This window comes from Phaethon aethereus (assembly GCF_964289735.1).
Source record: "Phaethon aethereus genome assembly, chromosome: 2".
Taxonomy (NCBI): Eukaryota; Metazoa; Chordata; class Aves; order Phaethontiformes; family Phaethontidae; genus Phaethon; species Phaethon aethereus.
The window spans coordinates 144365718-144388817 of NC_138582.1; the positions used below are offsets into that span (position 1 = coordinate 144365718).

At 39.5% G+C, this 23100-nt stretch overlaps 1 protein-coding gene across 1 annotated transcript in view; it reads right to left on the reverse strand.

Annotated features, from left to right (window-relative positions):
- Window positions 1-2418: 2418 nt before the first annotated feature.
- The window catches only part of COL1A2 (collagen type I alpha 2 chain), a gene marked incomplete at its 5' end in the record, with an annotated part of 40376 nt that continues 19694 nt past the window's right edge, over window positions 2419-23100 (reverse strand). Inside the window, 29 exons of the mRNA XM_081996507.1 lie at window positions 2419-3161; window positions 3743-3985; window positions 4391-4581; window positions 4988-5234; window positions 5675-5782; window positions 5916-5969; window positions 6662-6769; window positions 7105-7158; window positions 7346-7453; window positions 7559-7612; window positions 9323-9430; window positions 9862-9969; window positions 11298-11459; window positions 12383-12436; window positions 12530-12583; window positions 13553-13660; window positions 13764-13817; window positions 13925-13978; window positions 14558-14611; window positions 15173-15226; window positions 16585-16692; window positions 17450-17548; window positions 19547-19591; window positions 20422-20475; window positions 20575-20628; window positions 20755-20808; window positions 21459-21512; window positions 22336-22434; window positions 22819-22872. Of these exons, the coding sequence (XP_081852633.1) occupies window positions 3015-3161; window positions 3743-3985; window positions 4391-4581; window positions 4988-5234; window positions 5675-5782; window positions 5916-5969; window positions 6662-6769; window positions 7105-7158; window positions 7346-7453; window positions 7559-7612; window positions 9323-9430; window positions 9862-9969; window positions 11298-11459; window positions 12383-12436; window positions 12530-12583; window positions 13553-13660; window positions 13764-13817; window positions 13925-13978; window positions 14558-14611; window positions 15173-15226; window positions 16585-16692; window positions 17450-17548; window positions 19547-19591; window positions 20422-20475; window positions 20575-20628; window positions 20755-20808; window positions 21459-21512; window positions 22336-22434; window positions 22819-22872 (2745 nt within the window). The 3' untranslated portion in view covers window positions 2419-3014. The remainder of the gene's footprint in view (window positions 3162-3742; window positions 3986-4390; window positions 4582-4987; window positions 5235-5674; window positions 5783-5915; window positions 5970-6661; window positions 6770-7104; window positions 7159-7345; window positions 7454-7558; window positions 7613-9322; window positions 9431-9861; window positions 9970-11297; window positions 11460-12382; window positions 12437-12529; window positions 12584-13552; window positions 13661-13763; window positions 13818-13924; window positions 13979-14557; window positions 14612-15172; window positions 15227-16584; window positions 16693-17449; window positions 17549-19546; window positions 19592-20421; window positions 20476-20574; window positions 20629-20754; window positions 20809-21458; window positions 21513-22335; window positions 22435-22818; window positions 22873-23100) is intronic.

Sequence of the window (23100 nt, forward strand, 5' to 3'; positions counted from 1 at the left end):
CGTTTAGTGATCACACAAGTGGGTGATCAGTCCCACAGAGTCCAGCGAGGAAAATGGTCTGAATGCTGCAGTACTTTAATTTGCACATCCACAATCACGCCACAGCCGAGCACTGTGCACGTCAGCAGCCCCTTAGTCTCCCTACCCAGCCCTACGCAGCTTCTCCAGCAATTCTCTTCCTGTGCAGTACAGCCAGGGCTGCCTGCAAGCTTTATCTTATCTTCCACTTAGTCACTCTAGCTATTTTCCTTTCCTTCCAGGTTTCTTTCTTGTTTTGAATGCAAGCTTTAACCTATTTTAACCCTATTGTTTTAGCTAATTTATGCTAACGGTCTGGTTGCATTATTGCTGATGCATGTAATTAAATTCTCCAGAGATAATCTTTAAGGGGCAGCAGACCACTCCCAACGATGGCTAAGCTCACTTCACCAGAAGTTTACTCCACATTTTATGTTCCTGAAAAGAGACAATATGAAGGCTCCCTGTGCTGTCTGCAGTCCATCTCACTTATTTTCAGTGAGATAAAATTGAAAACAGTTTCTTCGATATTGTGCACAGCATAAGCAAAATGCTTGATTGGGTGGTAAGCTCTGATGAGCTCAAAACCTGCAGGCGAAACTGAGAATCTTCTCGGTGTTAATGAGGCTAGAAGTTGTGAGGTAAGTGCTATGTGTTTTTTCTGGTTTAATTTCCAAATGAGTCCAATGTTGTGGTGAAGGTGTGAAAACACAGAAGAATTTGGATGTTACCAATGGGCTTGTAGAAAGGAAGCGTTCTCTGCCTAGCAGGATGTGCCCTGGGATAGATCACGGAGCACAAAGGAGAAATCAGAGGATGACAAAAGAGACAGCATGTGTAGTTTCCTTTCTAAACCTCAAATGTTATTTTAACTGTGGGGTTTTTTTCCTTCCCAGGCAGCAGTAGTCCACTACTAGTCCTAGCAATAACCTTTGCATACATCTTTAGTGTATTACATAGACTGAGGATGTAATTTGATCTTGTAACAACTTCCTGGTGTGTAGATAATCTACATGAGAAAATAAACTCTTACCATTTTAAAGCATTTAATTATTTTCTTTTTAGAGCAACAACAAAAATTTTATTTTGAAATCCTAAGACAATGATGGAAATACTAACATGGTGCAATGAATAAATGCAGGTGTTTACCTGTTGTATGCTTTACTCACTTCAGAAAAAAAGGGCTACATTTTGTCATGGCGATTCCCCTTCTGTTAATTCAGCACACAGCTGTGGGCACTACCCCTTTTACTTAGCCCTTTTTTCCTTAATCAGTTCATTGCAAGCAAGAATTAAAAATTTTCTTTAGGAAGTTTTTAGTGCTTATTCCTCCTTGCACTGTTTGGAGCTGCCTTCAGACTCTCAGCCACTAACCTTTGGAGTGGTGCTTTCTTCAGGTTACAGAAGCCAACTTCTGGATATTTTCTTCATGCTTCCCATTGGGGGTTCCTGCTGACTAAGCCTCTTGCACCTCTCCCCTTACCTGCTTTTGCTCTTGTCCTTGTGGTCCTTTGTGTGTCCTCCCAAGCGCCTTCCCAATTCCAAAAACATGGTTGGAATTGCAGTCCATTTAGGGTTTTCAGAAAAGCACTGTGTGACAGCAGTCTCTTAAAAGGCCTCCGATAAGAACAGTCTTTGCTGCTTCTGGTGTTTTTTGTGATAGTACGTTACTAAGGTTAGCAACAGCACATAGTTCTGTGTCTCATACAGAACGGAACAAACTATAAGGGCCTAACAAACCCTGATCTTCCTGACACGACAACTAAATTTAGTGATTCCTTGCATGGACTTCTGCATGCCCTTTCAAAAGCACACAGCACAGTTCGGCTGATGCACGCAGCATGGCATCAGCCAGCACACCACACTCAACACCAAGGAGCTTTCTCTCTTCAAGTGTGAGACAGAAGCCTCATTTTCCTTCTTTCGGACATTAATCCTGCTTAGTATCTGAAAAAAAGAAAGGAATTATGTCTGCTTTTGCACTTTTCATACTATAAGCACAGGAGTTATTGAGTTTCTTGTGGACTTTTCAAACGGTGATGTTGAAATGAAGAGTTGAATAGACAATCACTACCATAAGACAGTTGCCGGCAGACTTTGAATGCTCTAAGCAAATGTTTTAGAGTATGGGCTAAGACAGTTGCAGTAATGCAAACATACTGTAAATTCTGGGTATGAATATCTGCCAATGCATCTAAGCAAGTAACTTAACTCATTAAATAGTTTCTTTTGGAACACTGGACATGCTTTATTTCATTTTTTCACAATTTATTTAAACATCTCACATATACAAAATACATTTTCTTTCTTGAGAAATGATGTTTTTGGTTTTTTTTAACCCATTGTAGAAGATGGAAATGAGATTTGAAAGCAGGAGCACCTGATTTTGGAAGATGAGGACAAAGAGGAGGAAAAATGATCCACATGCTTAAGCTGCGGGTGAGACAGGACATGCTAAGTTTTGAGACAGACTTCAAAGAAACAGAGAAGTGATACTTTAAATGCTACTAGCACCATTGAAGTTCAAGTATTGGAAAGATACTCTGTAATAATGCAATTAGCACCACTGTATTTTGGGTGGAACTGAAAGTACCTCAGATCATATCAAGAAGTACCTACAAGAGCTGTGGATCACACTTGGTTTACTGTATGAGGTAGTTTAAACCTTTGGAAGTCGTGGTTTTAAACTTCCTCTGTGGAAGATATTCAAAGGCCACAAGTGGTGCGAACTTTCATGATTTTTTATTTTGTTTTTTTTTTTCTTTACAAAGGTTGACATTTCCCAAAGCAAGGTGTTAAATCTTGAAAGACTTCCAAGTCCTTTTGGGGCTGTATTAAATTTCATTGCACAATGCTCCAATCAATTCTTCTCCTTCTCTTTCGCCCAGAGTTTAAGCAAGTAGATGAACAGAAGAAATGGAAGGAGTCAGCTTTCATTATAAAAAGAAATGACAAGAGAATAATTTGGGAGAGGCTTTAAGTTAATTTTAGTTCATTCATTTGAAACAGACTGGGCCAATGTCCAAACCGAATTCTTGGTCAGCGCCGCCAATATCCAAAGGTGCAATGTCAAGGATGGGCAAGCGAGATGGCTTATTTGTTCTGTATTCAATGATCGTTTTGCCCCATTCATTGTTCTTTCTCTGCAAGAGAAAATTCATTACAATTGTTATCGCATTGTTCATAGTATTGAGAACTGCTTCACCTGGATAATTTCTGAAAGAATTTCATATTAGTTTTGCTGACATTGTTTGCAAATCAGATACCCATATCCAACCATTTAGATCTCTGATACAGAGAAAATATTTACTTTAATCTTCTGAAGTCATACCTGTGATGCTCTACATAAACTACCGTATTATTCACACTGATGTTAAATCCTCACAGAGCCCTGCCTGAGTTTTTCAAGACTTAAAGGCCCTTCCCTTCCTACAGCTTGTGCATGATTTTCTCAATCTTCAGTTTACACAGAATTTGGGTGTCGTCCCTCTGAAAAGCTTTTTCTTTTCTGCCACACTGCACAGTACAAGGTAGGCTTTCTTTGTACCCCAGTCCTTCCCACTTGGTAAAGATCTGGCATAGTTGGTTTTGTAGGTTATCTTCACTGTGTAAAAATTTTGCTGGTCTGACTGATAATCTAATTCTAAGTCAAAGCACAGCTCAGTCCCTAATCACGTGCTTAAGCATGGGCAATCATGGTGCCCATGGTTTCTGTGTTACTTACAGAGCAGCCATCCTCAAGAACACTGAAAGTGAATCTGCTGTTGCCTTCAGCTCGTAGTTCAACATCGTTGGATCCCTGCAGTATAACAGCCTTTTTAAGGTTGCCAGTTTCCTCATCCATGTAGGCAATGCTGTTCTTGCAGTGGTAGGTGATGTTCTGGGAGGCATGGTTGGCCAGCAGACGCATGAAGGCAAGTTGGGTGGCCATATCCTTTGAGGTCACTCCTTCATCATTGTATTCAAACTAAAAAACAGAAAGAAATATCTTTTCAGGAACAGTGTCATATGTAAAAAAACTCAAAAGAATAAGCAAAGATGTTTTTCTTACTTTTTCAGACAGTTTCTGGACTATCTTTAGAGTAATGTACCATATTCTAGTCCAGGCTCCTTTAGCATTAGCCATTAGTCATGCTGAATTGATCATTAGCAGACATCAAGAAAAATTAGAACAATACTAAGAAATACTTTCAGCAAATTGTGATCCAAACTATAACTGGTGCTCTGTTCCCTTGAGATAAAGGGTAGTTCCCTTTTTCATATTTCTTCTCTAAGAGAGTTTAATTTATGTGTTTGCTTGCTGAGAGTCAGTGAATTGGGAATTCTTTAGACAGCACTGTAGGAAACAATCATCCTCCCATACATCACTTACCTGGCTGCCACCATTGATAGTTTCACCAAACCATATGTGCTTCTTGTCCTTGGGATTCTTGTTGACATACCAGTTCTTAGCAGGAATATTGTCAGGGTTGGCATGAATGCAAGTCTCACCAGTGGCAAAGTCACAGTATGCTCTAATAGCATCTGCAGAGCAGCCTTGGTTAGGATCAATCCAGTAGAAGCCTGCCATTGAGGAAAGAAATGCGAACAATAGTTCACTCAGCCTAACATTTGCATTCAGTTTATATTCACTTGCTTGATATAGAAACTCAGAGAGACGTCATAAATATCACAACTAGGTACAATATTAAGGTAATAACTGCTATAAATACATATTTTAGATTGTTAATGTATAAGAAACTGAAAGCTAGCATTAAGTATTTTTATATTATTTTGAAAAAATATTGCAACAATAGCTATAAAGAGCTTTTCAGAGTGTCGTATCTATTTTTGGCAGAGGCAGAGAGAACTTCTTCATTGGTCATTTAGTATTTTCACTGGGTGGCCAAGGATACCATTCATCAAAGAAAGCTCATAAGCTGGAAATACTCCCTCAGCCAGAAAGGGCAAATATCTGGCACTAACATACCGCTGCTCCATTCTGGGTGGCTAAGTCTTAGGTCACGGCAGGTGCGAGCTGGGTTCTTTCTGGAGCCTTCTGGGATCAATAGGGTCTCAATTTGGTTGTTCAATGTTTTCAGAGTGGCATCAACTTCATGATCTTTGGGTCTGAGAGAAGGCTGATCAGCCCGGTAGTATTCTGCATCATAGCCAACTTCGTATCCACCACCATTGGGACCGGGGGGACCAGGGGGACCAGGAGGACCAGGAGGACCCTGAAGTTTTTCAGAAGCAAAAGACAAGAAGCATTCTATTAGACAAATGGTTCTCTCAATTATATGCTTCCACATATGCATAGTCTTACTTAAGTCCTAGCACCCTCAGCTCTAATCTGAGGCAGCACATATGGTGACTACTACCCGGTGGTGACTACTGTGGGCTCAAGTAGTAGCAGATGCCCAGTGTAGGACTACCACATCTTCTTTGTGTATTTGCTGTCCGGCCATAAGGAATGAACAAGGACTTCAGGTCTATTAGGGAAATGTTTAATGTTAAATAACAACAGATATTTGGAAGTTTTTTGGGGTTTTTTGGTTGTTTTTTTTTTTTAAATAAATAAAACCACATCTTTTCCTAAACTGCTAGGCTTTTGAAGTGATCTTCTTGTAACTGTGACATAAATGTGTTAAATCAACAAAAAGTAAGTTATACTCACAGCAGGGCCTTGGCTACCATGAGAGCCACGCACACCAGCAGGGCCAATAGGTCCAGGGAGACCATTGCGACCATCTTTACCAGGAGGACCAGAAGGACCAGGTGGACCCTAAAAGGAAACTCAAACAGCTTAATGACAGTAGAAGACACTACAAACAGAGATTCGTATAAATGCGAGTGTACATATATGTTGCACAAAAGGAATGGGAGAGTTATTTGAATACGCTCTTAAATTCACATACCCTTGGGCCAGCAGGGCCATTGTTACCAGGAGGACCTTGATCACCATGTTGGCCCTGTTGGGAAAGACACATGCATGGTCATTAAAAAAAAATGCAGTGGCACACATTTGTATTAGCATGATTCAAGAGGGATCTACAGTCAGCATGTGTATTTGGGCTCAGAGAATGGGAATCTAGGGCTAATGGGATTTATTAGTGGAGTTGCGGTATAAAATGGCTGTTCTGGGGAGGGAGGAGAGAGAATGTAAAGAGGTATTTTAGGGGGTAACCTATATCTAGACATCTATCTATGTCTCTATATTATTTCTTCGGATTTTCAGAGAAGGCTTTAAAATAAAGGTCAGAATTCCTAAAGGGGATATGAGAAATTAAAGGGAATAAAATCTACAAATTACTTCTGCTTCTCTGTGATACAAAGGCTTTATAGTTTCTGGCCAAAATAAGAAATATTAAAATGAAGGCAGAGCTTTTTGAATTCAGTGCTAGCAAAATGCAGTCAAGTTTCAGGGCAACTAATGGTACTCACAGTTCTAAAGCCAACTACCAACGGTAATATCAAAATTAGCCATTTTATGTGAAGAGCGTTGAGTGTTTAAGAGAATCTTACGGCCTTTGAAAGATGATGCAGAGTGGAATAAGTGGTATCATCCTGCTGGGTTGTGCATATGTAATTGCACACTAAGGTGACCTTATTTCTTTTTTTTTTTTGCTCTTTGCATTCAAAATACTGAAAATCATTTACTTACAGCAAGACCAGGAAGACCCTGCAATCCATTGTGTCCCTTCAAGCCAGGCAGACCTCTAGGCCCCTTATCACCAGGTTGACCTTTCTCACCACGTGGACCTTGTGGGCCCTACGAAGGGATATAGGTGTCAGAGGAATAAAATAAAAAGCTTTAAGTATATACTCCTGTCAAAGCAAGAATTAAGCTTGAGCATTCTACATTATGACATAAGTTGCCCCTGATATATATGTGTACATCCTGTAATACACCAGTGTCAATCCCAAAAGCTTCAGGATTGGTCCCGTAAGTGAGAATGCTGATTGAGATTCTAGGTCTATAAATATTTACAGCTCCTTAAGCGCTACTTTTTGGGCCCATATTTTGAGCACAGTCATAAGTCCTTATTAATAGGATGTTTTCTCTTCTTGGATCAATGCGGTAATATATTTAGAAATCAGACTTACAGCAAGACCTCTTGGACCAAAAGCACCAGCAGGACCGACAGCGCCAGCAGGACCCTGAAACAGGAATAGCAAATGCATGTCACTGCTGTATATTATACCTAATAAAGGGTGCATGCTCAATACATCTCTGTAGAAAGCAAAATAATTATCCACATATTGTAGGTGGATAATGATGTATATATATGATGGACAAATGTTAGTCCTGCATTAATGAAAAAAAATTAAGGTCTCATCAACTTACAGGATCACCACGGTTTCCAGGCTTTCCAGAAGGACCAACTTGGCCATGAGAACCAGGAGCACCCAGAGCACCACTGGGACCAGGGTTACCAGGAGCACCACGCTCACCCTGGGAACAAAGGAATGCAAAGAGAGAGACAGTGTGTTACTACTGACTTACACATATTGGAATATTTCTTTCATAATTATGAAATAAAAGAAAAGAACAGGTTACCTTGAAACCAGGAGCACCATCACGGCCTGGAGGACCATCATTTCCAGGATTGCCCTGTTAAATACCATGAAAAAGCGTTAAATTCCATCGACCTTCAACTCACATGGAACTGCGTGTCAGCCTAATTGCTCCCAATGAGAGTAAGAATACACTGAGATGGGATAGCATAAATCCTGAAAATAGTAAACCCTTCCTTATAGATGCCACTCTCAAATCCCTTAAATACATTAACATTCTCAGAAAAATAAGGTGGTCTCCAAATATTTTAGGTTTTACAAGTTCAGTATAGAAGAAAATTACTGGGTTTTGCTGTATTTCTCTAAATGAAAAGGTCAAGACAACAGTAGTCTTCATCTAGCTTGCACTCTTGTAAAACTGAGACCTCCTTTTTAGATGAAAAAGGCCAGTGGCGAGAAAAGGGCTTCAACAGTAGTCACAGCTAAATTACTTTGTTGTGATACTTCACAAGCTTAAACGGCTTCCTTCCTGAATGTTAATTTCACTTCAGCTGTTTCACTGGGTACACTAGCAAACCTTTTCCTTCAGAAAATTCCCGCAGAACAGAAAGTTTATTTCTTTTTAATACTTATAAAATAAAATTACTATTCTCTGATCTCTTTGAAATCCTGTGAGTCTCAGGACTCGCAGGAGTCCTGTACTAACAATACTTCAGGATATCAAATAAGCTTCCCTGATAAGGCCCAGAGAAAGCTTTATGTAGTTAACCTTACAGGAGGCAAGATAACGTGTTAATACTTTACTTTCACTGTTCTTCTAGTGTAAGTTAGGTATAGCCACTGTATGGATACCCTTCTTCAAGGTGAACTACTAACTTGGATGGTTAAATTGGATGGATAAGTTTATTTGCTGCTCTGTGAAGAACTAGGAGGAGGGCCCTGTCCTGCAAGTAATCCCTCTAAGGCAGAGCATTAGAGGGAGCAATTTTTTCCACTCCAGTGTTCCCACGTTCCCCCTTCTGCACAGGGCTTGGGTCTTCCATTGTGTCTTAACCTGCACTGATCTCTGCAGTTCAGCAGTACCTGCCGCACAGGCCAGGGTTTGCTCCATGGTGCTGTTAGCTTAAACATACTTTACACTGCATGGTGAGGGAAGGCACATTGCAAAACATTATGTAGCTCAGCCAGAAAGTGTGTCTCTCTTGCTAGGACTCCACAACAGTGCTGAGTGTTGCACAAGTCAAATAACTGAATTCCAACATTTTGTGTAATGTGCTTCATGTGCCTTCTCAGTGGGCCTTAAGTTAAAAAACACTTCGTCTTTAATACCACACATCACTAGATCCCTCAAGTAAAAGTGACTGCAACTTTTATACTTCCCTGGAAGAAATGTATATTGCATCTAACAGGACGCTTAAGAAAATTTGCTGATAACAAGCTTTCCTGATACACTCTTCTCTGTAGCCAAAACCTTGTCCCCTGGGATAGACTATTTTTCCCAGCTCTGACAAAGAATTGATCTTTTTCGCACTTCATCTTTCGTGGCAATTAACTAACAAGTTGAAAGATTCTGATAGTGACTACAGGATGTATTTCAGACACAACTTGTGCCTTGAAGAATTTGTCACCTAGTTGGGGGTGGGAACCCATGCCTATTAGAACCCTGCTATAATTTTCCCTGAAGACACCAGAATGTCCAAGTTTGCTAGCCCAACAACCTCCAGTGGCATCCATCTTTTCTGTTTATTTGTCTTTGGCTCAGAACAAACAAAAAGCAATCCTGAAGAAGAAATAAGACATAGCTTACATCACGACCAGCTTCGCCAGGAGCACCGTTTGGACCAGGAGAACCCACAGGACCAGAGGGACCACGGGCACCAGGAGGACCAGAAACACCCAAGGGACCAGGTTCACCCTAGTACAGGAACAGTGGTAACAAAATGTGACATTGTAATAAAACACAAACCAGTCTTACAGAACTTTTGGCCTGTATCTAAGAGAAACATTTCTCTGCAATAAATTCTGGAAGTGAAACAGATCCAGGACATAAGAAACACATCTAACTATAACAAATATTATCTTCATTCTAAATTTTCTACCTCTTCTATCAGAAACCTCTGATGCCATTCAAAAATGTGCTCACCTGCAGATACAAGACTTAATTGTCTGCAGCAAGCAGTAATTTCTTCCACTGCTCCGAGTCTGTTAGGGCCATATCCTCTGTTTGCAGCAGCAATGGAAACAGCAGAATCTACATCTCCTTTTCCCTGGTTTCCCTTAAGAGGAGACCTCAACTTTTTTCTTTACACCTATCTATTTAAAGAAGTTAACCAGTCATATACTCACTGTTGCTCCAGAGATGCCTGGAAGACCACGTTCTCCCCGAGAGCCAGGCAGACCAAGGATACCAGGAGCACCAAGAATACCCTGAGGGCCTGGGCTACCAGGAGGACCCTGTGGCATGAAGGGAATATGATTTATATTAACAGAGAAAAATCAGCTTTTACATCCGTGCACATTTCTCATTTGTTTTGCTCTACAACAGTACCAACTGCTTTCCAAGGTTCTCAGTGTGTGTCAGTGCTAGTTCCTACATGGAAGAAGTTGTAACCAAGCCATAAGACTTCAACCTCCAAAGCTAAAGGTCTGTAGGGACGTAGTGCTGGATATACTCCCCTCAACTATTTTCCAGTGAAAATGCTGTTTCTGAACAACACTATAACACAAGCTTTTTCATCTGAGACTGATCCTCAGACAGCCTTAGATGTCTAGGTGGTATCTGACATCTCCAAACAGCCCTTAGAGCTCTCTACTGACCATCTGAAAGGTAAAGGTTGTTTAGTTAAGTGACTTCTCCATTTCCTTGAAATTTGACTATATGTGGTGCTAAACTTGGCATAAGTAACCATCCTGACAGACTACCCTAAATTATGATCCTAATTAACACTTAGGCTTACTAGTTCAATTACGTTTTTCATAATTGAAATTAAATTAGAACATAAAAATTAGAAAATATACTGCTTTATACTGGATATTAAAAGGGCAAATTTTCAACTGCCACTTTCAAAATTTTAACATACGTGTCTGATAATGACACTGAAGATTTCATTCTTAGCTGCAACTTCTGTAGATCACAGAAGAAATTGCTATAGTTTTTTATTGAGAAACAGAGTGGTAATTCACAAAAGTGCATAGTTCTGTAAGACAGAAATGTGTCTGACTTAAAAAAATGCCAGTAAATCTGGATGTGCAAGCTTGAAGACACTCAAAATTAATTAATTTATTTGCATAATTCTAAGCCACCCTGGGGTCAGACAACTAACTTTGTGATTCCCACAGATTGGAGTTTCTGATGCAGAAATGAATTGAGATTGTTCTAAATGGATGTTCACATGTTCCTCCTTTCTCCATCCATGATGCTCAGTTTCAGAGCAGGAGACTCTGACTCCCTTTCTCAAACTAAGAGGCAATTTCTTGTCCAGTTAGCCTTGTTACTTTCACTTGGGCTACTTGCAGAGAAAGATGCAACTCAAGGGAAAAAAAAAAAAAAAAAAAAAAGAGAGAAAAACCTGACCCAGAGATCAGGTTCACTTTCTATAGCATGTTTGTCAAACATGTCTATAAACAATTTCTTGAGTCTCAGTGGAGATTCTACTTAAAAGCTTTACTAAATTTGTGGATAAAAAAGAAATGCCCTTCACAAATACCTAAAGTATCTTAGAAGCCATAACATTTACATGAAGAGAAACATTTTTAATGAGATGTGATACTTGGTAACTTACAGCAGCACCAGCCTCTCCAGATGGACCTTTCTCACCAGCAAAACCAGGTGGGCCAGCAATACCTTGTTCACCAGTACGGCCAACTGGACCAACGTCGCCACGTAGACCTCTAGGACCATCTTTGCCAGCTGGGCCTGGAGGACCAGGGGGACCAGTGATGCCCTAGATTGAGTATGAATATGATAGTTACAATATAGACCCATTAACTGCGGAGAACAGAGATAATTTTCATTTTATGTCCATCTACAAAAATTGGGCTTTGCAATAAACAAGTTATGAGCTGTTCCGAAGCAGCAGCTTCTACTGCTTTTGTAAGCAGTGGATAGCTAGAATCAGTAGAATTATTGAACTGAGAGATTTTTTTTTTTTTTTACTCAGTGCAGGTGAAAGTGGTAAAATTTGGCATGAAAATATTGATTTGGCTCTGGAGACATTAGTTGCAACTATAAATCTACGAGAAAAAATCTCTTCCAATACAACAGGATTATTTGCTTTGGATATTGGGATTTACAATGTATTTAAATGTAGGGCATCTAAGGAAAGAAGTGCCTCTTGGTAAAGGTTGGAAACACCTTTGAAAATAAAACTACAAATGGCAATTTGAAATGAGAATTTTCGGATAAAAAAATAAAGAAGCGGGGATTCACACTCTTAAACACAATGAGAGGTTGCCCTACTTGAGACAGAGGCTGGAACTGCAGACACTTTAGGAATTGTGGACAGAAGATAACTTTAGCATGCTTTTTCAAATAGAACAGGACCTTCTTATTCCACTCAAAAAAATCAACGGCTATGCAGTTACTCACAGTGAACAAAAGCAAAAGAAACAGATTTTTACAAATGGTTAGGCACTTCAAGATGCAGAGGGATGCTTGATGGATTGTAAAAAAACCTCTGAAACCCTAAAAAACTAAATGCATAACAGTTTAAGCACTTAAGAGACTTAAACTCATCCAGCCCTATAAGGATCTGAGGTGATTCCAGTGCAGTTAGAATCCGTGTCCATGTAACAAAAATGAGGATTATCCCTAACGAATGCAACTTCTGACATATCTCCCATTAGAACTTCTTCACTAGTTACTTACAGCAGGGCCAGGAGGACCAACTCTTCCAGCAGCACCAGGGAAACCAGTCATGCCCTAAAAATAAAAGTGAAAAGGAAGATTTGGTTTAAAGGAAACAATGACTTCATGAAAAGCAACATCATCAGTGCCAAAAGCCTGAAGACTTACAGGAGGACCAGCATCACCACGAGGGCCAGCGGGACCAGCAGCACCAGCGGGACCCTATGTATGAAGGATTGAAAAAGACAGGTGAAGCAAACAAAGACTGTTAACATTCCTTATTTAGAATGAGGGCTCAGTCTCACTCTCATGAAAGTTAAGGGCAATTTTGCTTTTTGCTTTAACAGGAGGAGGACTGGGCCCAAAACCACAATTCCTGTCTTGATACTAGAGTAGTAAATTCTCACAGACATTTAAAATCAGTATCGTAAGGACGAAGAAGAATTGCATGAGGCATTTATGAATGAAATGCATTTGCCTTGCAAATGTTACATGCATCTAAGCAAATCTGGAAGTCAAAATGCGAAAGACATAGTAAGGCAAAGAACAGCAAGTCCTCTGTTTGCACTGTAGTGCAAGGGTCTGCTATTGCTCTATTAGAAGCATACAGTAAGAACCCCAAGCCATGTTACCTTGTGACACTTTACAGTATTTGAAATACCAGGGCCCAACTTTCGGCATCATTTCAACGAGTTCCCCAATAATGGGCTGCATGCATATGAAGTAGTATATAACTTTGGTCCATAAAGCTGTTAGCACATGAAAACCCTGTGTGCAAGTGGGTGCACAGACAAATTTGCACATATACTTCTAAATTACTGGGTCTGAAAGTCAGACTACGACAGCACATCATGTCTTTGAGAGGAAGACATCATCATCCTCAGCTCAGAACTTACCCACAATCAACCCCTGAATGGTCCAAGACTAACTGATTTTGCTAATCTTCAGAACAAACTGAAAATTTTTTTTTCTCTCTTCATTTCAGTTCCAGACTCATGATCTGAGCCCACATAAATAGACTTACAAAGTTTATATAATGTGTGAAAATCAGTATGGTGACTTTCCTCATAGTCTAGTTTGAAGATTTACTTCTTTTAATTAACTGTTCAAAATTCAAGGCCTTCAGGGTAGCATATTGCTTGCATAGCACAATTAAGAATCATGCATTTTACAAAGACACAGTTCACTTACCGGTGGTCCAGAAGCACCAATTGGGCCAATAGCACCTGTTGGTCCACTTTCACCCTTAGGTCCTTTAGGCCCACGCTCGCCTTTAGCACCAGGCTGACCAGCTGCACCCTATGGGCAGAAATAACACACAGAACAAGGAGTTGGAAAAGCATGCAAAAGAAATAGAGGAATGGTGCGGCATCAGTAAGAGGAAAGCACAAACAATACTCACAGGAGGTCCAGCAAAACCACTAGGACCTACGGGACCAGGCTCACCACGCTCACCCTAAAAAGAGGGCAAAAGAAGAGGACTGGTTGGAATGGGCTTTAAAAGGACATTTTTCTGAACATCATGTCTTTGATGCAGGAATAGTTGTAGGAATTGCTACTTACAGGGATACCACGGGCACCAGCAGGACCAGCGGCACCAGCAGGACCTCCTTCACCCTAAAACAGATTGCAGAAAACATTATGACACTGTAGGGGAAGGCTTCACTGCAGTCAGAACAGGGGTGATCTTGTGGTAGAGGGGTATATAGCGAGTCACCCCATGTCTCTAATGGAGAGGGTGTTGCTGAAAATGTTTCTGTTTTGACCCACCGTGTATTAGTAATTTCTAATGATACTCAGACAGGATAAAGAATCATTCTGAGTTAGTGTGTGGTTGTTCATCACTGCATCAAAACCCGTTCTCACAGTGTGAGGAGGATTTCGGAGATTATCCTGAACTGGGAAGAATCAGGACAAAGCCTAAATCAGAATCTTCTCCCCATAAAACCCACTGCCATGTACATGTGCATCCTTTTGCTGCCCTTTTAGGAAAAGGGTTTGGGGTGCTATAGCAAACTTCACTTAATAGTCCCACAGTCCCAATAACGATTGCCTCCCAAATCTGAAAAACTTGCAGAACTCATGCACACCAGAAAGATAGAACTGGTTTTTATGGAACTCCCCATCTAAAATATTCATGTGTGGGTAAACTGCATAAACAAACAAGACACTTTTTCATTCAAAGAGTAGACTTACCCGATCACCAGCACCACCAGCAGGGCCAGGAGCACCAATAGCACCAGGGAGACCCTACAGGTTACGAGACAGGACACCATTTCTAACAAAATGTAAGCAGTTGTGACTATTTTTAATATTTTTTCGCTTTCCTCCTGGAGACAGGTGTGTGACTTCCAGATGTTTTCAATATAAAGGACATACGATTTTATAAAACAAAATCTGTTCTGTTATTTTTCTTCCAAAGTATTAATTCTAGGACAGGCAGCCAAAACCTCAAATTAATGCTAATTTTGTGTGGATTTGCAGGCTGCCTTTAGAATTAGCTGTCTGGGCTGAGCCCATAAAGTTAAACAGGATGATGTCACACTGAACAACTGTCTAGGAAATACAAGGTGTTCTGCTGATGTCATTTCTCTGCTTGTGTGCACAAGTAGTTTACATTTTTCTCTGTCTTCCCCTAAATTCAAACATCCTGGACAAGGGGCAACAAAATCATATTGATTTATATCAAAAGTGAGCAGATGTAAGAGGAAATGCAATACAGTGGAAAATGTAAGCCCTGAACATCCTTTTTAGTCACTTAAGTTCTGAGGTGTAGCAAGGTAAACCCAAGCAGAACCAAAAGACACTTACACGAGCACCATCTCTTCCTGTTGCACCAGTATCACCTCTCAGACCTGGGGCACCCTAGAGTACACACAGGGCGGGAAAAACATTATATTGGTAATGAACACAAATAGTTCATATGAAGTGAGTCTTGAACTGTTTGCTGAGTATCCATGTATCACTTGCATATCATAAGAGATGCTTACCATGCTAGTTTGTTTGGGGAATTGGACTTTGATTATTATTTCATTCTTATTGCTGAGTATGTACTGACTTGCAAAGCGAGAACTTGCAGACAAAGGGGACTGACATGCTTTTCAGAATTATGAGCCTGCATGGAAAACGTATTTAGTTTCCTCCAGGTGGCAAGAATTTTGAATGGAATTAAAAATTCAAAATCAAGTTGATGTATATTCCAAATGATGAATGTAAATCCCCACCAAAATCCCTTTTCTTTTGGTCAAGGAATAACCATACATAAAAAGTCTCTTGGGTGTCCATATTATACTTTCTATTTGAAGCAGGAAAAGAACTGTTAAAAACAATGATGTCATATGAGTGGTCACATAAAATGCCATATGTTTTGTGTAACAAAAAGTTACATCCAGGCCATTACTAGTATCAAGAAATCAGACCAGCCCTCTGTTCTCTTTTTTTTTTTTAAACACATACTACTCTTCTGCATTAATTTGCATGTCAGTACATCGTGTTTTATAAAAAGTTGCAAGCCAATTTTCATCTTAATTTCCCTACAACTCCATTTATGCTAAATGACTATGGATTTTTAAATAACGAATTCTAGAAATCTCAGTTTAAATAATGAACAGAAGAGAATATGGAATGAGATGTACATAAAAGATAAAAATAAATTTTATAGATAATTATACAGATAAAGCAGAGGTAGCAACAGGACTTGGAAACAGAGTTCAGTTTTATATAAGGGCTTACATTAGCTAAAATGTTTTCTGATTTTACAGACAACTGATATAATCACAAATTTTTTGTAACTAACTAATTTACTTATATCATAGCCACTGCACCTACAGCAGTCAAGGATTTGATGAGAGACTCAGTCCTTTGTGATCGGCAGGCCCATTCCTACTAGAACATACTAGTACTAGCCTGTACTCAAAGACAGCTTCACTATTTCTTAGGTAAAGATAAGCCCACTGTTAACCAATCCTGTGAAACACTAACTGCCACTTAAACCAATTCCAAGTGCTGAGCAAAGTTCAAAATACAACCTTAGGAAGGACTGTCAGTCTGTTAGACCATCAAAACCTCTACAAGTTACTACTATGAGGCATCATGTAACACAGTTTCACAGTAAATAGAAGTTGCATTGGGGTAACCTGCAGGTTTTTTTAGGTTAATGAAATTCAAGCATCTCACAAACCTGTGCATGCCATAACAAAGCAGGCTAGACCATCCAACTTTACCTTTTCTCCCTTGCCTCCTGGAACACCAGCAACACCTCTCTCTCCTGGGATTCCACCAGGGCCAGCAGGACCAGGACCACCAGCAGCACCAACATTGCCAGGCTCACCCTAAGAGCAACAGCGTATCATATGAGAGAGGTCAAATCAGTCACACAATTTGGAACAAAATTTTGTCATTACTACTTTGCCCATTGTTCTCCTTGCTTGTAAATAGTGTGAGTAGTAGCATTTCATCTGAAGGTATTGTACTTATTTTACTTTTTCAGCTAGTGAAGATGCCAGATGTGAACATTCTTTCTGATTCTGTGGGCTTCTGAGGTTTTAAGACATCCCCTATTCCAAACTAAACTTTTGTGGAAAGACTACCCACAGAAATCTTGAAAACTAGGACCCATATTCAATTAGCACAAACCAACATTAGTTATTTCGGTAGAAGATGCTTCATTATTGTGCTAATGTTTGGGGGAAAATATTGCCTACTAGACAAAAGAACTTCCTGTGTATAAGTAGAGGTGGTTATAAATAGAAGTCAGCATGAATTTTGTCCAAAGTCTCAGATCCTGTCTTAAAACAAAATAATAGTATACCCATCTGACAAGCTGATTCAAACTGATTCCAAACTGGAGTTCCCTTCCTGTCATCTCTAGTGCTAAACATAAAAACCTTTAATATTGGTGTGGACTAGCTAGGATGGAGCTTTACCATTTGAAGAAATGACCCAGTGGCTATTGTGTATAGGTTACCTGTTACCAGTAATCACTTATGCTCTTAGGAAAGAAGGTTTTGGATTGCCTTCATCAGGAATTCAGCAGTGAGGCAAATGGCAGCTGGAAGAGTAAGGCAATGGCAGCTGGAAAAGGCATACCTTGTTACCATCAGGGCCTGGTGGGCCAGATGGACCACGGCTTCCAATGGCACCAGCAGGACCAACAGCACCACTTTCACCAGGAGGACCACGTTCACCCTGCAGGAGACAGTCTGATTTGAGTTTTCCCTTGAACTGTTCTGTAGCTTAGAGGTTTACAAGCACTGGCGAGTAGAAATGACAACACGATGCATTTTTAGCTGAACAAACCATTAAGAACTAGATTAGAATTGTGCAGATATTAACATTGTCAAATGGAGCTTCTGATACCAATTGAGAGCAGATAATAGATTCTAGTAAAATGAGAGCCATAGTAATTGGCAAACAATTATTTTTACAGTGGCAAATGCCTGGTGAATATTGGAGAATAAAGGTGACAGCTAAAGCCTACTAATATGACCTGTATATTATAACACGTATAGGGATAAATTCTGATATAGAGGTCATCTGGAGATATGGAAGTAGCCAGAAACTGAGTTTAAATGTGCAACAGATCTATGAAAGGTAGAAATATCAGTTTTACTGAAGGCATCTCAAATTATCGCACTGTGATCAAGCTGGACATCAGTGAATAATCTGATAAGGCATAATGCAGATTTTTAGTTACGTTGGAGAATCTGTGAGTTTGAATGAGGACTACAATGTGGTCAGAAAACTGACTCAAGGAGAGGTATCACACTGCTGAAAGGCACCAATGATGCAGAAGGCTAACTTATATTGTAGTGATGTTCCCCAATTCATATATCTTTTCATTATTTTACACATTTTGTTAATGACAGAGGCAGAAAAGGAAAAAAGCTATTTATGGAATATGCAGATATCACAAAGTAGGAAGCTCTTGTCAACAGGAAGAAGGGTTAGCATATTGCACGGGAAGAAGTGAATAACCTGCTCTGTCTGTCACTGTAGAATTGGGACAAAATTCAAGAATGCAAAGTACCAGGCCATTTATTTAGGTACCAAAAATGAGTATTTGTGCTGTAAATGGGGGGTTCACCTAGTGAAAATGACAGAAGAAAAAAGGTGATAAACAATAGCCAACAATATGATGCAGCCATGAAAAAGGCAACTTTGATCTAGCACAAGCAGTGAGGTATTTTTAGGAAGTGTTAATTTTGTTGCACAAAGCATCAGTAAGACCTTATCTGGAATACTGAATGAAATAGATGCTTAAGGCAAGCTAGAACACAGATAGATAACGGCTACTATAATGATAAAGGGAACTTGGCTTGGATAGATTAGCAAAATGCAAGTTTAAAGAAGACATGGTTACTAATACAGGGGCATTAAATATAGGGAGGAAAAGTGCTATTTAAACTGATTGACATGACTGATAAGAGTGAATGGCAATGTTTGTCATGAATACATCCAGTCTGGAAGTCAGAAGAAAAGAGGGAGCAGTAGAAGTAGCTTAAATATCAATCTCTTTATAGGTGGATTCGGCAAGCAAATAATTAATCGAGCATAAACTACTCATTGCTCTGCATAAATAGAACCTTCCTGCCATGCAGGAAGCCCTTTACAGAGCTTTTTACTTTACTTACAGTGTAGGAATAAAGGGAAGTGGGACACAATACCTTCTAACGACTATTCCAGGCTCTGGATTCAGCCCACCATTTATTCACAAACACATTACATGGGAGATAGGAGCTGGCTAGCAAGGGATGGTATGACTGAAATGGTCAGGCTGAGAAGATCTGCGTACAGGCACTGTGGATGAAAATTCTCATATGCACCAGGCCTCAGTGTAACACTGTAGGATCAGCCTTTTGTCACCCGCATTCTCATTGTAAGGTTCATTAATACAGGAAAAAAAATTAGATTAGCTAATCCAGATGTCATTACTTGGGTAATATTCATATTGCTTATCTAGAAGTTTGCTAACACTGGCAACTATTGTGTTATATAATGATATACTCTGACACATGCAAAGAGCAGAGAAAATTCTCCCTCCTTCCTGGGAGTCTGCTGCAATACACTGTATTCTGTAACCGAGAAGAGCTGTTTGTCTTGAGAAACTTGGAAATGTATACAGCTACTATTATTATTGAACACATTATTAAGACAGTCTGTAGTAGATTCAGATGAGTTACTCACTCTTGGACCAGCAGGACCAGGGACACCAAATTCACCATGAAGACCCTAGAAGAGAGTAGATATATTGGTAAAGCTTATTTCTAAAACAAACTTAAAAGCTTAAATTGTGCTGTTTCTTGGCAGTAAATAGAAATGCTTCTCGAATTGCGGAAGCATATTGAAAATCTTCAGAGTAAACCCAGTCTTTTAGACATACAGATATAAACCCTTTTCATATAGCTGCACAATATCTCAAAGCACATATGGAGATAATAATTTCTTATTTGAAGAAAGAGTTAGCTATGAAATTCCAAGCTCATTTTTCAGGTACATGCCACAAACTCTTTTACAGGGACACAGAGAGATGTAACTATAAAAGGTGGTTATGACACATACATAGGATGCACAATTTGCAGATTACATCACACACTTTAACTGAGAAGAACCTAGAGCCTGAATTACCGCTGAGCTACTTCAGTTGTATGCCATTGTGAATTCACTTTTGCACCTCAAAAGCATACAACTGGAGTAATGCAGCTTAGATTGAACCTTGAAGATTTCAAAAGAAATTTGAAGTAAAATGTTTTTCATGTACTTTCTTGTCTTTTGGCAAGGGGACATATTTTATTGCTGCTTAAGGCCCCAAAAGCAAAGGATTGGCTTTGCTCAGTTTCATACCAAAACTTTGAAAAAAAGAAGTATGTTGCAAGTTCCAATGGACCTTCTTCATTCGTTGTTAGCTTTAACAAAAGGAGCTATTAAACTTTGCATATAACAGATTGCTTTGTTTTGGCAAATGGATCCAACAGGCTCTTACTTCACCACATGTGCAACTGTAAACATAATGTTCATGCAATGCCTGCCCCTACTTGTGGAGCACCATATCTGTCACTCACCCTTTCGCCTGGTTTACCAGCTTCACCAGCTGGACCTGAGGGACCTGGCAGGCCCTAAGTGTAAAGAAACAAGAATACAAATAAAGTTAAGGCAAAAGCACTTAATGCTTTGTAAACCACAGATAAGATTGAGCAGAGCACATAGTTACTTACCTGGAAGCCAGGAGGGCCAGCAGGACCTTGTTCACCCTTTCCACCTTGGTTGCCCTGGGTGGAATGAAAAACAAGTGATTAACTTGGAAGAAGAACTACAGGAAAATGGATTTTAAAATGGGAAGTCCCCTTAATGAAAAGTAAATCACAAACTAGATCTGTGTGGAGGTCGTTACTTACAGTGACTCCAGGAGGACCTTGAGCACCGTTGTTTCCCTCTGGACCAGGAGCACCCTACATGTGTTCAAGTAGAAAGCTGTTATCAAAGTTCTGATTTGTTATGAATAATATGTCTATAAAGTGATTCTGTGCCAAAAACAAAGGTCTGTGGCTATGTATTTTGAACTTAACCATTTACTTGTAAGAGCTTCACTGTCAAAGGGTACTAAAGGTGCTTACAATTTTAAATTATGGTGATTGTTTTAGTTATTGCAACAAATTCATCCTTAAGGAAACTTATTCTGGAATTACAGACTACAGAAACCTTGCTGATAGCATTTTTTCCCACAACAGAGCAATTATCCAGTCCCTTAAAAGGAAGAATTACTAAGTTTCAACTATCAGTAAGAAGTTGGAAATTTACAGGATAAATTAGAAACCATATGCTGTCCTAAAAAATTTGCATGGGAGGTGATATTTTTTTCTCTTCATAGGAAGCTAATACCCCATAATTAATTAACCGGTTAATACCCAAGAAGAGTAGTTTTCATTTATCCCTTAAATAATAGTCCCCACTGGCATGAGACTAGATGAATGCATTCCCAAGTGCTTTTCTACTTCATCATCTATTCATGCTTGCACAAGACAATGTTATCTTATTACAGAGGTTTTAAATCTACTTTTTCTCCTCTCTGAAGGTTGATAAAGAAAACATATTCACATACCCGTGGGCCAGCAAGACCAACATTGCCTTTTTCACCAGGTTTGCCAGGTTCACCCTTAAGTTGAAAGAAGAAGAAACAAAAGTTAACGAAGACTTCATATCAGAGTCAGTTTAAACTACTAAACAGAGACTGATAATCTCCTTGCCAGAAGATTTATTGTAATATTTCTTTAACCCTAATTAAAACACCCACAAGCTCCATCTGCCTTGTTGAACCACTTTGAAAGAATAGCTCAAAATTAAATGTCTTGTCTTTTCAAAACTCCATTCCTTTATTTTTTGGGATCATAATTCATGACACTCTGCATAGTATCCTATGCAATACAGTGTAAGCATGTCTGCGTGTGTGTGTGTGTACATATAGCAACACCACAAATCCAGGAGATGATTATTGTTACCTGTGACCTCTGTGTGACATGTCAAGAACCCCACTGACATCACTGGTAGCTTTTCTTCTAAAGTGAGTGAGCTTTGGATTGTGGTCCTTAAATAACAGTACTCTGGAATTGTGGTCCTTAAATAACAGTACTCTGGAATTGAAACTTGGGCTTGGTTGCCAACCTTTACAGAACCTTTACTGAAGTATTTTTACAGAAATTATAAAATGGACACGCAGAAATTACAATATAGACATAGACTATTCTAATCACTTCAATGTCCAAATATTTCTAAACAAATTAAACTGTTTTTCATATGTTTAATCATATTTCAGATAACTGGAAAGTAATTTAAAACAGAACTCTTGCATGTAAGTGTATGCCATCCAATAAGCAGTATAGGAGGACATAGAGTGATGTGTTTGATTGTTCAAGTTGGGGACCTACAGATCAGTCTGGAAATACCTTCATAGTAATAGAAAGTTTCTGTACTGTACTTACAGTGGGACCTTTTGGTCCAGGGAATCCAATGTTGCCAGGCTCACCTCTATTACCAGCTGGGCCAATTGGCCCAACCCTACCATCTGCACCAGGGAAACCCTAGAAAAAGAAATCATACTATTAAACGGCTGGGGTAATTTAACTGAGCTCTAGTTCAGTTTTAGGAGATATGTGTACTGACAGGAAGCAAATGCCATTTAACTTTTAAACACTATTTATAAATTTCATGCTCATGCATTCCTCCGTTTTTCTCCTATTTGTAGGACTGGGTATTTCTTCTTCCCTTTCCAGGACGTAGGCCTGATTTGAGACCCACAGAAATGAATGGAAAGCTTCTCATTGATCTGAGTAATATGGTAGTAAAATCTTGCTGATTTTACAGAGTTGTGTTAGAGCTCATTGCTGAGGTCTCTGCTTTTTAAAATATCAGTTATGTCTATGTTTCATATGCAATGAGGAAACAATGAAAAGCAAGGTACTTACAACAGGACCTTCCTTGCCAGCAGGGCCTGGGCTTCCAGGCTGACCTGGGAGACCCTGAGAAAGAGGAAAGGTTTCATGCTTTTAGAAGGAAACGAACTCACCCAACAGTTAACCAAATTTTTTTTCTATATGCACGCATACACAAACACACACACACAGAGATGCCAAGATATACACTATGGAAACAGGACTGTCTGTCCCATCAAGTTTACATCTAAAACACACTGAAGTTTAATTTGGTGCTGTGTGCTTCCATGACAGTTGAAAATCAACAGGCAAGTA